Source organism: Aedes albopictus, chromosome 1 (genome assembly GCF_035046485.1).
Source record: "Aedes albopictus strain Foshan chromosome 1, AalbF5, whole genome shotgun sequence".
Classification (NCBI taxonomy): Eukaryota; Metazoa; Arthropoda; class Insecta; order Diptera; family Culicidae; genus Aedes; species Aedes albopictus.
The window spans coordinates 172,915,411-172,933,096 of record NC_085136.1 but is presented as its reverse complement, the minus strand read 5'-3'; the positions used below and the strand labels follow the sequence as shown (position 1 = coordinate 172,933,096).

General features: G+C 44.8%; 1 protein-coding gene across 1 annotated transcript; it reads left to right on the top strand.

Moving 5' to 3' along the window:
* The first annotated feature begins 10,151 nt into the window (after nucleotides 1-10,151).
* Nucleotides 10,152-13,570, top strand: LOC134287701 (uncharacterized). The gene is made up of 2 exons (XM_062850268.1): nucleotides 10,152-11,099; nucleotides 11,167-13,570. The coding sequence occupies exon 2, from the start codon at nucleotides 11,975-11,977 to the stop codon at nucleotides 13,568-13,570; it is 1,596 nt and encodes a 531-aa protein (XP_062706252.1). The 5' UTR covers nucleotides 10,152-11,099; nucleotides 11,167-11,974.
* Nucleotides 13,571-17,686: the final 4,116 nt, after the last annotated feature.

Below are 17,686 nucleotides of genomic sequence, written 5' to 3'. Positions count from 1 at the left end.
GAAACTGTTCAAAAACCTTACGTCCCGACTAATCGTGATCCTTCCTGTCGAAACGTCAATCAAACGGTACGCCTTTGAAACCTCGCTGTATCCCATGAGTTTCAGCTTCCTCGCCTTTTCGTCAAGCTTGCCTCGCTTTTCTCCTGGTATGAAGCAGTACACATCCACACCGAATGGGCGAACATGACACAGATTCGGTTTTACCCCATGCCATCGTTCATACGGTGTCACCGGTATCGTACGAGAAGGGAGACGATTTTGAAGATAGGTAGCAGTTACAATGGCTTCACCCCAGAACCGGTCATCCAGCCCTGCCTGGATTAACATAAATCGAGCCATTTCTACTAGATACCGGTTTTTGCGCTCCGCTGTGCCATTTTGTTGTGGCGAATACGGCGCGGTGAACTGACCGATAATGCCATGCTGTTTCAAAAATCGTTTAAAATCTTTCCCAGTGTACTCACCTCCGTTATCCGAGCGAAGTATTTTTGGCCTCTTACCGAACTTGGTGGTTACCATCTCGACGTACTCTCGCAGCTTATCCAGTGTCTCCGATTTGCGCTTGAGGATATAGACGACCGTGTATTTGCTGAAGTCGTCTATAAACGTCAGAAAGTATCGCCTGCCGCTCAGCGTCGCAGTCCGCATAGGACCACAGATATCCGTGTGGATCAGGTCCAAAACGCCCGACGACTCGCTGTTCGACGCCTTCGGAAACGGCACACGATGCATCTTCCCACGAATACACACTTCACACTCTTCGGCACAGCTGCAAGCCTTAATCTTCATCCCGGATGCCACCAACGGGAGCTTCTTCACTGCATCACTGTCTCTATGCCCCAGCTTTCGGTGCCATTCATGAATGCACTCTTCCGTTTCATTCACCAGCGAAACACTTTCGGTGAGCAATTTCATCACGAATAAATTGTTCGAAAGCTCGGCCACAGCACCAACAAGTCCGTTCCGACTAATGGTTGCACCTTGCGAATCAAAGTTCACTTCGTAGCCCTTGCTCACTAATCGTTTCACCGACAACAAGTTCGCTTTCATTTCTGGCACCAGCAGGACGTCATCGACTGTGATCACACGACGCTTGTTCGCACTGTCCACCGTAATCAGTTTTCCGGACCCTCTTCCAACGGATCCCACTTTCACACCGTTTGCGACGCTCACATCTTCCCTTACACTGCCGTCAAACGACTCGAAAAAATCACGGCTGTTCGCAATATGGCATGTAGCACCGGAGTCGAGAATCCAAATTCCCGGCGCCAGATCACCGGCGGCGAACGCCCAGTCAACCGATTCGACGTCGTTTTGCACTACACTGTGAGCCTTATTGCCGCTTTTCTCTTCCTTCATTCTTCTTCTTATTCTCCCTCCACTTCTTCCACTTGTCACAGCTCGCTTTCTTGTGGCCCGGCTTTTTACAAAAGTAGCACTTAACCTCTTCCCTGCCGGCCGCCGCATGCAAAGCTGTTTCACCACTTTTGTCACTGTCCGCGCGATTTGCCTTTTTCATCCACTCATCAATCAATTTACCCTTCACGAGCTCTAAGGTCAAATCCGCATCAGGCCTCGCTTCCAAGGCTGTCACTACCCGGATAAAAACTAACCATAGGGTGTATGGTGAAAACCATTCCTGCACCATACAGTGTACCAGCTACAATAAAGTGTATTGTAATGAAATGGTTCGCTATACTATACATTTACATTGGATTTTTATGTAACAATATATTATACTGTTTTTCTTACGTTTGAACCATTCACTTTTCCGAAACATTATTTTTCCGTGAATTTTCAATTATTTCTGGTGTTCGATTTGAATAGATCGTATGTTTGCTGTGATTCCTATGCAGATTCGACCTATTCAAATCGAACACCAGATTTATTCAGTTTAAGATTTTATCCGTGCTTTGTTTTGTTGATGTTTGTGACTTTTTTGATGCAAAGGAAAGGAAAGAAAAAAAAGTGAATAAGTTGAAACATCAATTTAACCTTTTGGAATCGATTTTTTTCGCCGCTGTTGACGCAACGTCGCTGGTGTCGAACACATTTGTTATGCTCGGTTTCATCGCCGGGGTCATATATGACCCCTCCGGCTCCAAAGGGTTAATGCCAATAACATGTTTAAATCAGTGGTAAACTGCAGGTCCAAGCAGGGGTCCAAGAGATATGGCGGGCTCGAGGGCGGGCTAGGTGTGTAGAGTGCGATGAGAGAAATACGAATGCAATGTAGGCCAACCCGGAAAGATGCAGGTCAGATTACCGTAAATCAGTAGATGAGTTCAACACTTCAACACTATTCTTTCTGTATTTGCATTTAGGGGAGTTTTCTCCTCTTCTCTCATGTGAACTTGCCTTCGACCACAATCGAATCAAATGCGGTTGACAAACTTTATCTTTGACGTAGAGCCATCTTTAACATATGGACTGGACTGAACACTGAAATGACTTTTAATATCGGTTCGTCTGCGGGTTCGCTTTTTAACCTAACTTATATTTGAATCGAACTTGACAGTTATCTCATGAGTTGTTATGTATTTCAAACTTTAGTCAAACTGGTGCCTCAATATTGCAATAACGGTTAAGCACGCTGTAATGATACTTATGTACCTCGTCACCCACTTCATGCAACTACATTAGTGGTCTAATAACACTTAGCGCGCTCGGCATAGTTCCATCATGCCGCTCAAAGTGTTGCCACAAATAATGCTTAGTTTGCGAAACCCGGTTATCTGGCTGGTGGGGAATGGGAGCCTAAGCTTCAACTGTTAATGCATTCAGAGACTACTCAGACTTAGACGTGGGCGATCCTATATATGAAGGGTTATCCAAAACGCTCTGGGAATTCCCAAAGCGCATTCTAATAAATCTAATAAGCCTAAGATGTAAAGAAATGTAAGAAATGTAAAACAATTCAACATAACAAAAGAGAACCATTCCAAAACCATTTGATTAAATGTATAACCAGTAGTGAAATTACAATTAAAAACAATTTATTTACGGTACATTTTATTGTTTGAAACCATTCATGTACCATACAATGTACGGTATATTTAAACCCACGTATCAGTATTTTGAACAATTCATTAACAATAAAATGTATGGTTTTGCAAAAAAATATATATGGAGAAAAATATTTTTTTATATTGTTACGATACTTAACAACCTGTATAATATATTGTAAAAATCTTATTTACAATTAATGGTACACACTTGGAAAAAATCACCGACTTCGGTAATTTTTTTACCGAAATCTCAACCGTTAAGTTTTTTACCGGAAAGATCGGTGACGTTTACCGAACTTCGTTAAATTTTGACAGATAAACGATAACATTTTACCGAAATTTAGTAATTTTTACAGGATTTCGGTAAAAAACCATTACCGATCGCTCAGCTGTTGAGATTTCGGTGAAAATTACCGAACGCGACTAGCTGTGTATGGTATCCTACATTACTGTTGTAGGTTGCAGTGGGATTGAAAACCGTCTGGTTTGATTGGAAAATGAACAGAGACTGAAGAAAATTTATTTTACTAAGATAACATGATTGCTTTGATTAATTTCAAATTATTTGTAGGTTGCTTCGTTGCACGCGATTTGAATCAGCGCACAACACTCCTCCTCAACGAAGCGAACGGTTAACGCTCGGCGCCCAGGTTGCCACGGACTCCGATTGCGTCACGGTGTCGCTCCAACTTCACGCGTTCCAACGGCTTGGTCATCAGATCGGCTTCCATCTTGTCGGTCGATAGATACTGAAGGCCGATGATACCTTGCTGCTGGAGATCCCGGGTGAAGGCATGTTTGGTGTCGATGTGCTTGGACCTTTTCTGCAACCGATCCGATTCGACCATCTTGATGCAGGATTGGTTGTCCTCCCACACAACGGTCGGGGAAGCTGGATTCTCGTTGAGTTCGTCCAGAAGCTTCCGCATCCACAACATTTCCTGGCATCCCTCGGCGAGAGCCACGAACTCGGCTTCTGTGGAAGAAAGCGCAACGCAGGTTTGCTTGCGAGTGCCCCAACTTACCAGCCCGCCACCGAACTTGATCAGGAATCCGGAATTGGATTTTCGGTCCGCTTCATCACCGGCCCAATCAGCATCGACGAAACACTCCAGATCTTCGTTTCCGGACCCCAAGTGGAGACACAAGTCCTTCGTCGATTTGAGGTACCTCAATACCCGTTTCGCCTCGGTCCAGTCCCGATTGGTTGGCTTGGATACCTTTCTGCCGAGTAGCGATGTGCTGAGGCAGATGTCCGGTCGAGAGTTGACCGCAACGTATAGCAAACTACCCACCAAGCTGCGGTACGATTCGTTGGTAGGCAGCTCTTCCTCCTCCTTTTGCTTTACGTAAGCAGGGTCGAGTGGAATTTTGGACGGTTTTGCGTTTTCGTGCCCGAACCGCTCCACGATCCTGTCGATGTACCCGGCTTGATTGAGGGTGTAGTGTCCGTCTTGCTTGTCAATTCGGATTCCAAGAAACAGCCGTAGTTCTCCCAGACTTGAAAACTTGAACTGCTTCGCCAGTGCCTTGGTAATTGCTTCAAATTCACGCTTCGAATGGCAACATACCAACATGTCGTCGACGTATATTAGAATGTAGCTTACTTGCCGTTGCTTTCCTTCACGTACAGGCAGGGGTCAGACGACGACGGATGGAACCCCATTCTCTTGAACGTGTCGTCTATTTTCCGGTTCCAGACACGAGCCGACTGCTTCAGCCCGTAGATGCTGCGTTTCAACCGGCATACCTTCTCGCCCGTCTTGAGTCCTGGTGGTGGTCGCATATACACTTCTTCCTTCAGATCGGCGTACAGATAGGCGCACGCTATGTCAGAACCAGCAGATTATAAAAATCGAATGTACATCGGGTTTCTTTCCACTAAACAGCACTATTCAAGCTATATTTTCATTTGCAGAAGGTTTCAAAATATTCTGTCGGTGAAAATTTTTCCATACATTTTGTATGGGGGAGAAATTAGCCAAAAATGGGAATTTCATGCAAATTTATATGAAAAACAGCTAAAAAGATGAAAAAATCAAAATTTCCCCGATGAAATATTTTAAAAGTTTCCGCATATGATAATATAGCATGAATTCTGATATTGTGTGGAAAGAAACCCGATGTACATTCAATTTTTATAATCTGCTAGTTCAGACATAGCGTGAGGCGGTCTTGATGTCCAAGTGCTGTACCAACATGTCGTCTCGACTGGCGATGGTCAGCAGCGTGCGAAGGGTGGTTTGCCGCGCGACAGGCGCAAACACCTCATCATAGTCCGTGCCATACTGTTGGGTGAAACCTTGTGCGACCAACCTGGCCTTGTACCGCACCGTGTTTCCGCTTTCGTCCTGCTTCTTTTTGAACGTCCACTTGCATCCAACGGTCTTCCTTCCGGGTGGCAGTGGAACCAGCTCCCACGTTTGGTGCTCCTCCAACGATTGGATTTCTTCCTTCATCGCTTCCTGCCATGCTTCCTTCTCGGGACATTGGATCGCTTCGGTGTAGCTTCTGGGTTCAGCTACGGAATTACTCGTCACGCTGGTGACTTCTCGGTAACGCTCCGGCAGGATTCCCTTTGTGGTTCTTGTGGATCTTCGCGGTTCAATCGGCGTTTCAATGTCCACAGTTGCTTCGTCGTCGCTGTCAGTGAACTCATCATCTGTACCGCCAGCAGCAGTATCGTAGCCGTCGCCGTCGTCGTCTTCATTTTCATCGGGACCAGCGACCTCCTTCGCTGGTGTATTCACTACGTTGTGTTTCAGTGTCGATTGGAACTCGACCGTATTCTCCTCCTGGACGTTTTCGGCGGGCTCTTCTTGTTCGCCCCCGACAAACCTTGCATCCCGGCTGATGTACACCATCCGCGTCGTCTTGTCCAGGAACCGGTAGGCCTTGTGCTCTTGGGAATATCCGACGAATATCAGCTTCTGAGCCGTCGGGTGGAACTTCTTCCTCTTCTGCTTCGGAATGTGCACCCATGCACGGGATCCGAACACTTGGAGATGGCTTACGTCCGGCTTCCTGTTGTACCACAATTCGTACGGCGTAACAGTAACGGATCGTGATAGGGAAATGTTCTGCAGGTATACCGCAGTGCTCACCGCTTCCGCCCAGTAGCATTGTTCCAGTCCGGCATCGAATAGCAGGCACCTGCTCATCTCGACGAGGTAACGGTTCCGTCGCTCTGCTACACCGTTTTGTTGCGGACTGTAGGCCGCCGTGAATTGTGCCTTGATGCCTTCTCGTCGGTAGAATGAACGGAGTCGCTCGCTGGTGTACTCTCCTCCTTGATCGGAGCGCACCACTTTCGGTTTACGACCAAATTGGGTTTTGGCCGCCTCCACAAACTCGATGATCTTGTCCGGTACTTCCGACTTCTCCTTCAGTAGGTACAGCACGCAGAACCTCGAAAAATCGTCGATAATGGTTAGAAAATATCGTTTTCCACTTACCGACGGGACTTCCACCGGACCGCACACGTCCGTGTGCACGAGATCCAGGGGCGCCTTCGAACGAGATTTCGATTCCTTCGGGAAAGGCGTGCGGGTGCTTTTCGCCTTGCAGCAGCATTCACACGGCTCGTTCACATCGCATTGGCGGATCTGCAATCCGTCGACCAGGTTCCGTTTCTCCATTTGATCGATGGCGTGGGGATCACGGTGCCCAAGCTTCCGATGCCACTCATGCTTGCAGTCCTTTGGATGCTTTCCGTCAGCCAGGAGGATGACTTCGCTTGGTTGCTTCAGGTAGTACAGACCTTGTTTGAGCGTTGCCATGGCAGCGGTTTGGTTGCCATGCATCACCCGGCAACCGTTGATGTCGAAAATAACAGTTGCATTTTTCTGCGCCAGCGACGGAACAGACAAAAGGTTCATCGCCAACGTGGGTGTATACAACGCTTTGGACAGCCTCATCTCGGTTTGCTTACCCGTGTCATCGTAGCACTGGATCACGCCGGGACCTTCTCCTTCCACGCTCGCTTTCTTCCCGTCGGCCAACGTCACGTGCTTGACTTCGCTCTCGTGCAATTCCAGGAAGAAATCTCGGCTCGCGACGGTGTGGCTTGTCGCGCCCGAGTCCACGATCCAAGGCTTGGTTCCGTCTTCAGTTTCGCTTCCGCAGGCCAGAAACGCAAACGACACGGTGCTGTCCTGTCTCGGTGAAGGCTTCCCCGGTTTACCTGACTTCGCTTCCTTCTCGTTGTCCCGTTGGTATTGGCGGCATTCCTTCTGAATGTGGCCCACCTTCTTGCAGTAGTGGCAGGCCAGCGGCTTCTTCTTCTTCCCTGGTCCAACTTTCATTGCGGAATCCGAACCGGAACTTTGCTTCTTCGCTGCTTCGTCCAGAAGTTTCCGCTTCACAAGCTCCAGAGTGAGTTCGTCGTCCGAACGGCTTTCGAGGGCGGTAGTCAGCGTGTCGTACGAGCTTGGCAGGCTTCTCAGGATCATCGCGACCATGAGATTTTCCTCCAGCTGCTGTCCGGCATTCGCCAGGCTACTGAACAGCTCCTCCATGCCGAAGATGTGCTCCGCCATATCCTCGCCTTCCGAGAAACGTTTGTCGCAGATTCGCTTCAACAGCGAGACCTTTGACGTGAGACTGACCTTCTGGTGGTGGTTCTGGAGGGCCGTCCATGCTTCCTTTGCGGTTGTCGATGACCGGATCAACGGGTGTTGATTGTCCTCGATCAGTAACCCGATGGTTGCCCTGGCCTTGGCGTCTCCAGCGGACCAAACTGCATCCGATTCCGTTGCTGGTTTCTCACCTGGTGTCACGTAACGCCACAGCTCCTCCCGTACCAGCAAAAGTTCCACCTTGAAGCGCCAGCTTGAATAATTGGCGTTGTTTAGCTTTTGCAGGCTGAATCGGCTTCCGTCCATTTTTTCTTCTACAATTGAAAAAATTCTAATCGCAGGTCCATAACCTGTTGTAGGTTGCAGTGGGATTGAAAACCGTCTGGTTTGATTGGAAAATGAACAGAGACTGAAGAAAATTTATTTTACTAAGATAACATGATTGCTTTGATTAATTTCAAATTATTTGTAGGTTGCTTCGTTGCACGCGATTTGAATCAGCGCACAACAATTACATCTTATTGTTTTTGTATTTTTATTTTTACAGTGGTGTCTATTGTAAAAATATGGTTCTAAATAGTACTGTTACAATATATCGTTCGGTTTTTCTACTGTATTTTTTATTCGGGTAGAGTCTCATATTCTTCTGGCAGACTACTAAACAAAATTGCCACCAGCCACTGATCATCCAAAACGGCATTTTGTTGCAACCCGTTCAGCTTTTCCACCAAATCCGACAACGTCGCGATGTGTGCCTCCATGTCGCCGTTGTGATCCAAACGAAGACGACAAATCTTGCGCATCAGGGAGACTTTCGTGCTGAGGGTTCTCTTCACGTGCACTTTCTCAAGATTCTCCCACGCCTCCTTGGCAGATTTCGCTTTTCGGATGTGAATCAGCTGGCTGTCTTCGACTGCCAATCCAACCGTCGCCATGGCCTGCTAATTTTTCGTCTCCCACGCCGGCGTGACGGGCACAGGGGCCGCCGCACTGATTGCCTCCCAACATCCTTCCTTAATTAGGAGCAATTTCACTTTGAAGCTTCAATTTTCATAATTGGAAGCATTCAACTTCGCGAACGACGCCATCTTGTCACTCATCGCGACCGACCGACGAAAAAAAAAACTAAACCGCACAAAACCGACCGAAAAAAACAATTCCCGAAAATCACTCGCGATTCCGATGTGCTGGGACTACAACCTATGGGAAGTGCCAGGCAGAGACGCAGAAGCGGACAGAACCGGACGAAATATCGGGAATCGGAATACGCAAAGAACTATAACAACGCGGTACTCTCAAACACGTTCGTTTATTGTTGTCTCACTTTTAGTTCTGATACAGGAAGTAGATCGGGTGACATATCAAAAATACACTGTAAAATACAATGCGCAGTTTTTCCTCTAATGTTTACACAGCCGTGTTGCTAGTATCTCTACAAGAAGATGGCCCAAAACGTTATCGAGATACAAGACGATTGCACATGATTTATCAACAGATGGGAAACTAGTACCACAGACAAACAGACGTATCACTTGGAACAAAGTGTGATTAAAATCATCGTCACAAAAGTATAATCGCCAAATGCTAATTACGATGTATTTCGCAAACCCACTGAGTAGATGGCAGTAGTGAGCAAACGTCAAACAGGAGTAAAAACGATGCGAACACCATAAGTGAGAGATTTGCGAACTACAGAATATTGGAATAGACCGTTAAAAAGGAAAACGATGGTAAGTAGGTAGAGTGAGATGTCTGTTTGTCTGTGCTAGTACTGAAAAATGATAGAATAGTTAAACCTAGACTTTTGTAAGGAAATGTTCTACAGCTTGCTCATGAGCCACATCTAGGATGTGAATCAATGAAGAGACGTTTAAGGCAAAAAGTTTGGTGGAATCGAATGGATTTGATGGTTCAAGATTACGTGAAGCGATGTGCAGGCTGTTTGCTAGTATCTGAAGCGAATACCGAACCTATGACCAGAACACCTCTACCAGAAGGACCTTGGCGGAAATTAGCTTTGGATTTTACGGAAGTTACAAATGGAATCCATCTCTTAGTAGTCGTGGATTATTTTTCAAGATACCCAGAAATTGAAATCATGACTTCAACAACGGCAAAAACGACTATTTTCAAACTTCGAACTATTTTCTCGAGATTTGGATTTCCTGAGGAAATTGTATGTGACAACGGGCCACCATTTGCTTCTGTTGAATTTACTCAGTTTTGCAAAGTGAGTGGTATCAAAATCTCGCATTCAATTCCATACGCACCATTCCAGAACGGTTTGGTCGAACGACATAAGGCTGACACAAATTTCGATTTTCTCTTATGTCACCCCCCCCCCCTTGGAAATTTTTTGTCGGAATTCGACATTTTGAGGGGGGACACACATAAATTATTTAAGAAATCCAAAAATTTTACGGTGAATTTTGAGTCGTCGAGAAAATTTCTTAACAAATCCGATGAGTTTGACGATTTCGCCTAATTGTTTGGGTAATTTTTCATCAAATACAGGGGATAGACAAAATGATCGGGACAGGCAAAATTTTCACTTCTCAAAAAAATTTTCAAGTAGCTGTAACTTTTCAAAAAGTGCAGCAAATATTTTCAAATTTTTACTGAAAGTTGATCATTTAGTTGTGTATTAGTGGTCCAATTTTGGAAAAGATCGGGCTATTCTGCACGAAGTTATATAGATTCTAAGAAATAGGTATATTTATCTTATATCCAACTTTGAGCTGTTATATCTCCGGATTCAATGAACCGAATGAAATTAAATTTTGACCAATTATGACTTACATAATGAGCTATGAAAAACTTTTGACTTAACTTAAAATTCTTAACACGAAAGAAAATTATAACGGTTAGATTATTTTTCTAATAAAACACCAAATTATCCAAAACTTCAATATCGTTTCAAAATTCAAGATGCTAATTATAGTTCATTTAAATGCCCTCTAAATGACTTATATATAAATGTGTTTTGAAGGAAAGTAACAACATAGCTGACAATAAATTGAAAAAGTTATGGGATGCATATTAAAAATAGATCAATTTACTAAAAAGTCGTGAAATAAATTAAATCGCTATAACTTTTTCTCTTGTTAAAGATTTCAAGTTAAGTCAAAGGTTTTTAATAGTTCATGATATAAGTCATGAATGGTCAAAAATTCATTGAAATCAGTTCATTGAATACGGAGATATAACAGCTCAAAGTTGGCTATCGGATAATTTTACCTTTTTCAAGAATCTTCATAACTTCGTGGAGAATAGCCCGACCTTTTCCAAATTTGGACCACTGATACACAACTAGTTGATGAACTTACAGTAAAAATTTGAGAATATTCGATGCATTACCCCCTGTACATTTATTATTTATCATCCCCCACCTTGACGAGTCAACGAACAAAGTGACAGAAGAAGAAAATGAGATTTGTTCCGGCCTAATAGGACATTATTAAAAACTGTTAAAATAAGCATTGCAATGGGGAGAAATTGGGAAGATGATCTGCAGGTAAAATGGTCTAACATGTTTTTTTTAATCATTTAATATTTGAGGCAAACATTTTTTCTTTTCTTAGGATTTTCTTCTAGCTTATCGTAACACACCTCATTCAACAACAAACGTTACCCCAGCAAAGCTGTTATTGGGAAGAAATCTTCGAGATAAAATTCCAATGATCCGTGTATCCGAACATTCAAACCCCGAGAACAGAGTACGACAATCTGACAAAACAAAGAAAGAAAAAGGAAAGGAGTATGGAGATTCGAAAAGAAGAGCAAGAGAATCACACATTGACGTTGGAGATCATGTAGTCGTGAAAAATTTGGTGAAGCGAAACAAGTTAGAAACAAACTTCAACCCACAACCTCATGTCGTCGTTAAGAAGAATGGAACCCGGATTACTTTGAAGAACTTATTAACTGGAGTTGAATTCGATCGCCACGTGAATCATGCAAAGCTTTGAATTTCTAGTAACTCGGTCAATACCCGTGGCGGCTCGCCAGATGATGTCCTCGATAGTTGTGAAGAAAATCGTCCTTGTGAAGTCGACAATGGAAACGTTGGCCGAGATGAAACCCGAATACAGAGACGTAAACGTAAACCATGTTGTATTGTCAACCTTTTGTCATCATGAACATTTATAACCCTATTTGTAATGCACACATGAATTCAATAAAGAGTACAGTTACGACACGACACGGTCAACATCAGTAGCAAAACATGGTGTCAGAAATGGGATCAAATCGGTTATTTTTCGCGAAATTCCGATCCGAAATGAACATGGAAGCGTAGACGAGGCTATCGCCGGTCGATTCGTAGTAAAAAGTCGGTTGTAGAAGTGTTTTTCGCGCGGAAAAAGCAAATTGAGTTTTTTTGTTTACAAAATGAGCGGAATTCCAGTACCAGCGCCCCTGAAGCTGGGGTTGAACGATGAAGACGCGTTCAAAGTGTTCAAGCTACAATGGAATTATTACTCGGTTGCTACAAACGTGGCTACCAAACCAGCGAGCCAACAAGTAGCAATGTTGATGTCCATTATGGGTGCGGACGGCGTAATGTTGGTCGAAGAGCTGAATTTGACGGCGGCCGAAAAGGATAGTACCAGTACGATTCTGCAGAAAATGGAAGCTCAGTTGGTTCCGAAACGGGATAAAAGAGTGGAGCGTGCAGAATTCCAAACCATGAGCCAGCGAGAAGCAGAAGGTATTGACGATTACGTCAAGCGCTTGAAGAAGAAAGCCCAAGGATGCAGCTATGCGGCGGATGAGCTTGAGGAACATATCGAGGACAGAATCATTGCTGGGATTCGAGATAATCTGGTTCGAAGAGAACTGTTGAAAGCTGGTGACCTCAGCCTGAAGGATATGGTGAAGAAAATCAAGGATCATCAACAGATTGAAGAGTTGGCTCAGCAATATGAGAAAATGACGTCCTATAAAGAAGAGCCGTCGGTATGCACAGCAGATGCACTGAAGGTTACAGCTACAAAGAAGATAAGTCAGTGCATATATTGCGGCGGAAGACACGCCGCGGACAAAAATCAGTGTCCCGCATGGGGAAAAAAGTGCTTGAAATGCGGAAGGCTGAATCATTTTCGAAAAGTATGCCGGTCGAAGACTTCCAACAAATTTAGACGCAGAAACATTAGGCGAGTGGACGGCAGATCTACGGATTCGGACGACTGCGAGACGGAAGAGGAGTGTGAGTACGTTGACATTGCGAAGGTGGACAGCGATGGAAAGCACGGCGCTGGGAAGATTATGGTGCAACTGAAAGTTCTCGACGGGGCACTGAGCAAGCTTTTCGATGTACAGGTAGACACGGGGGCCCGTGTGAATGTAATATGCGACAACGATTTGAAGCGATTGGTCCCTAAACATGATCTGCAAGCAACCAACGTACGACTGCGATGCAACTCCGGAAAAATAATCACTCCGAAGGGCAAGGTGAAGCTGGATATACAGTTAAAGCATGGATCCAAACAGTTAACGTTTGTGGTAGTTAACAAAACTCGTCCACCACTATTGTCAGCACAATCAGCGATAGATTTGGGGATCATCAAAGTTCACGACATCTACACCATTGATGACTTGCAGGAGGACTGCACACAAACCATGCCGGTACAGCAAAAGCCACGCAGGATTCCGCTGGCGTATCTTCCGGAGCTTAAGGAAAAAATAAGTGAATTGGAGGAGAAGGGCATTGTCGAACCGGTAGATCGACATATGGAGTGGCTGTCCAACCTGGTGTTAGTGAAAAAGGGAGAGAAGCTACGCATCTGTTTGGATCCGTCGGAGCTAAACCAGGCAATAAAGAGAGTGAATCATCAGATTCCGACCATCGAGGAGATGTTACCAGACTTCACAAAGGCAAAAGTGTTTACGGTACTGGATGCGAAGAACGGGTTTTGGCACCTGCAGCTAGACGAAGAAAGCTCAGATCTCACAGCCTTCTGGACACCCATGGGCGTTTACAGATAGAAACGAATGCCTTTCGTAGTTTCGTGTGCACCGGAGATTTTTCAAAAAGCCCAACAACAAGTGGTGTCTGGGCTGAAAGGAGTGAGGTGCTTGGCGGACGATATTATTGTTTTCGGATGTGGAGAAACGGTGGAGGAAGCCATGGTGGACCATAACCAAAACCTGAGGAATGTGTTGCAAAGGTGTCGGGAACGAGGTTTGAAGCTTAATCGTTCGAAGGTGAAGATAGCCCTATCTTCGGTGCCTTTCTTTGGGCACGTGCTGACGGATCAGGGAGTGATGCCGGACCCGAACAAGGTCTCCGCTATCGCAGAAATTCAAACGCCGAAGAATAAGAAAGAACTGATGACGTTTCTTGGATTATCAACGTATCTTGCCAAGTTTTTGCCAAGGCTAGCTGACGTCAGTGCACCTCTTCGCAAGTTAACGCGTGACGAGTCGGAGTATATTTGGAACGATGAGGCCGACGAAGCATTCCAACAAATTAAGCATCTTGTAACAAAAACACCTGTGCTACGCTACTATGATCCAGACGAACAACTCACAATCCAATGTGATGCAAGCAAAATTGGCGTTGGATGCGTATTGATGCAAGATGGACGACCGGTGGCGTATGGATCGAGGACACTAACGAAGACCGAAAGCAACTATGCCCCTATCGAGAGAGAATGTTTGGCGATCGTTTTCGCTTGCAAACGGTTCGATCAATACGTTGCTGGAAAACCTCGGGTTATTGTGGAGTCCGACCACAAACCGCTCGAAGATATTTTTAAGAAGCCTATCACCAGCGCACCACTCAGACTACAACGGATGATGATGGCACTGCAACGATATGACATCGTAGTTAAATATAAGAAAGGTATCGAAATGCACATCGCAGATCTGCTTTCGAGAACAGCGATTGGCAAGGACCGACAGGCCAAGGAATCAGCATCCGCTGATGCTGAAGTACTTCAGAGGAATCGAGTTGACGCAGCCTTTGATGAGATTTCGAACGTCAACGTGATCGAGGTGATCAGTCTATCAGATGATCGATTCAAAGAGATCGCCGACGAAACGAGAAAGGATGAAACCCTGTACAAGCTGTGCCAAGTATTGACTAACGGTTGGCCGGAGAAAAAGGAAGATTTGGATGACGAGCTGCTAAGTTACCGAGCACTACAAGATGAATTGACGATGTGTCAGGGAGTCATTTTAAAGGGTGACAGAGTTCTTGTTCCGAAGCGTCTCAGAAGGCAGTTCATGGACAACTTGCACACTGCTCACCTTGGTATAGATTACAGTTTGCGTGCAGCAAGAGAGTCATTATTTTGGCCAGGTATGACGGAACAAATAACTAATTACATCCGCAATTGCGAAGTTTGCGCGGAGTTCAGCGCAAAGCAACACAAGGCTCCGATGAAATCTCATCAAATCCCAGAGTATCCATTTCAACGTGTGAACATAGACCTAGGCGAGGTCAAGGAGAAAGGAAAACGGATTTCGATGCTTGTTCTGGCGAATAGTTTTTCGGACTTCGTGGAAGTCGATTTTCTCAGCGATACCAGGACGAAGAATGTCATCCAGGTATGTAAGCGACACTTTGCAAGGCACGGAACCCCTGAGGTGGTGGTTACGGATAACGGTCCGCAGTTCGACTGTGTGGATTGGGCGAGGTTTGCAAAGGAATGGAAGTTCAAACATACGACATCGTCTCCATATCATCCCGAAGGCAACGGTAAAGCGGAATCGGCAGTAAAAGCGATGAAGCAGCTCTACTACAAATGCCAGCGAACGAGAGTAGATTTTTGGCAAGCTCTGTTGCAGCATCGGAATACACCCAACTCAGTGGGTTCGAGTCCAAATCAACGGTTGTTCTCCAGAGATACGCGAAATGCTATACCGGTAGTGACGAACAAACTGCAGCCTCCCGGTGCGAAACAAGTGAAGCAACGAATCAGTGAGAAAAGAAAACTTACGAAGGTTAGTTACGACAGGAAAGCGAGAGAACTCCCAGAGCTACAAATCGGTGGCAACGTCTTTGTTCAGCGACGACCAGACCTGGGTTCTCAGTGGGAAAAAGCTGTGGTGTTACGGAAGCTTCCTGATCAATCGTGTGAAGTTGCAACACAAGATGGTGGAGTGTACAGACGAAGTGCTGTTCACGTTAAACCACGACAAGGGAACACAACAGTCACGGCGATTAGCAGCGATAACAGACAGCAGATGGACCAATCACCCACAGCGCAACGTAGAACTGAAAAGACAAAGGTATTTGAACGTTATGACTATACGAAGAGCAGCGATGAGGCAGTTACCCCAAGAGAAACTTCGAGAAGGCCAACGTTAAGCAACGCGAGGGCGACCGATTCATCAGGTATCGACTGTTACAATTCGATGTTTGATCAATCACCGTTCCAGACTGGGGAAGTACTAGTAATCCTACATTATAGAGATCTGCGGAGGCGGCCATTGTAAGCCAATCGTGCAGAAAGAACTGTCAAAGTGTGAGCCAAATGAACAGGCTGATCGTTTGTAAGAAGGCGTCGATTGAACGGTATTGCAATCCGAACTAAATAAATTAAAATTATTTATTTTTAGTATCGAGAAATTGACGGTATATGTAAGTTTAGAAAAAAGATAGAATTTAATTAATTCTGCTTTCAAAAGCTCAAGCTTATGACGAAACTTTTGTTGCTGCACTTCTCGAAAAAACTTTCATTGCTGCTTCTTGCTTCATTTCTGCCGATATTTCATCGATTGCTCCGCTATTTTTTTTTTCAAAATTTTGAAAAAAAAATCTACCATAATTAGAAAATGTAAACAAAACAACTTGAACCACTACGAAGTCACGCACAAAGTTTGAACATCTAGCTTTGAATCAAGTGTTGGCAGCTGATGTAAACAAAATGAACAGCGTTGCCGAATCGACATATGTAACTTCCGCTTATCTCTATGTAGAGGATTTCTAGGAAGTACGACAGACAGAAGGGCGTCCTAAGAGCCGATGCACACGAGCGTTAATTGACGCTGCGTGAATTCACGCTGCGTCGCCGCAGCGTTCCTGTGGGGCATGCGTTGACATTGCGTGCCGCACACGGTGCGGCGCGGTTGCGGTGCGGTAGCGTTGCGTTCTCGTGTGCATCCTCCCATTTGATTGTGTGTAACTCAAGACGCACTTGCGTGCACGCTGCGTGGACGCGCCGCCCGTGTGCATCGGCTCTAAGCGGGAGATTAAAAAACCAGCCAGATTTGCAGAGTTTGTTACATAAACATTTATAAATTGATTCTAATTCAATTGTGAGGGGGGATGTTGTATTGTCAACCTTTTGTCATCATGAACATTTATAACCCTATTTGTAATGCACACATGAATTCAATAAAGAGTACAGTTACGACACGACACGGTCAACATCAGTAGCAAAACAAACCAGAATATTTGAATGATTATGAAATGTACAAGCTAAGCAAACGAGAAATGAATTAAATAGTTGAATAATCTAATCTAAATATATATAAAAATGAGTTTGAAGTTCCTTTGAGGCAACAAAAGTCACGAACGGCTGAACCGATCAGAATGAATCTTGCATGGTTAGATTCGTATTCATGGTGGCTGTGTTTATTATGTTTCCAGTTCAAAACTGAATTAGCGACATTTTTTCTTCGACTTCCGCTGCTTTTGCCTTGCGTTAAACACAATGTCGGAAGTGGGGCGCTGTATTGTACACCTGGTGCTCTATACAGCGCCCCACTTCCGACATTGTGTTTAACGCAAGGCAAAAGCAGCGGAAGTCGAAGAAAAAATGTCGCAAATTCGGTTTTGAACTGGAAACATAATATATGTAAAAAAAGTTAGGAAAATCAGCTAAAAAGGCATGAAAATAGTGAAAGTTGGAATTTTAATGAGCTGGGAAGAAAATCACTCCGATCGAAAATAAAACCAATCTAGAGTGCGGTGCTCCAAAAACTGAACATATGTCAAACCACATCTTGGCAAGACAAAGTTTGCCGGGACAGCTAGTCTATATATATAAAAAGGAGTTTGAAGTCCCTTTGAGGCAACAAAACTCACGAACGGCTGAACCGATCAGGATGACTCTTGCATGGTTTGATTCGCATTCATGATGGATGTGTTTA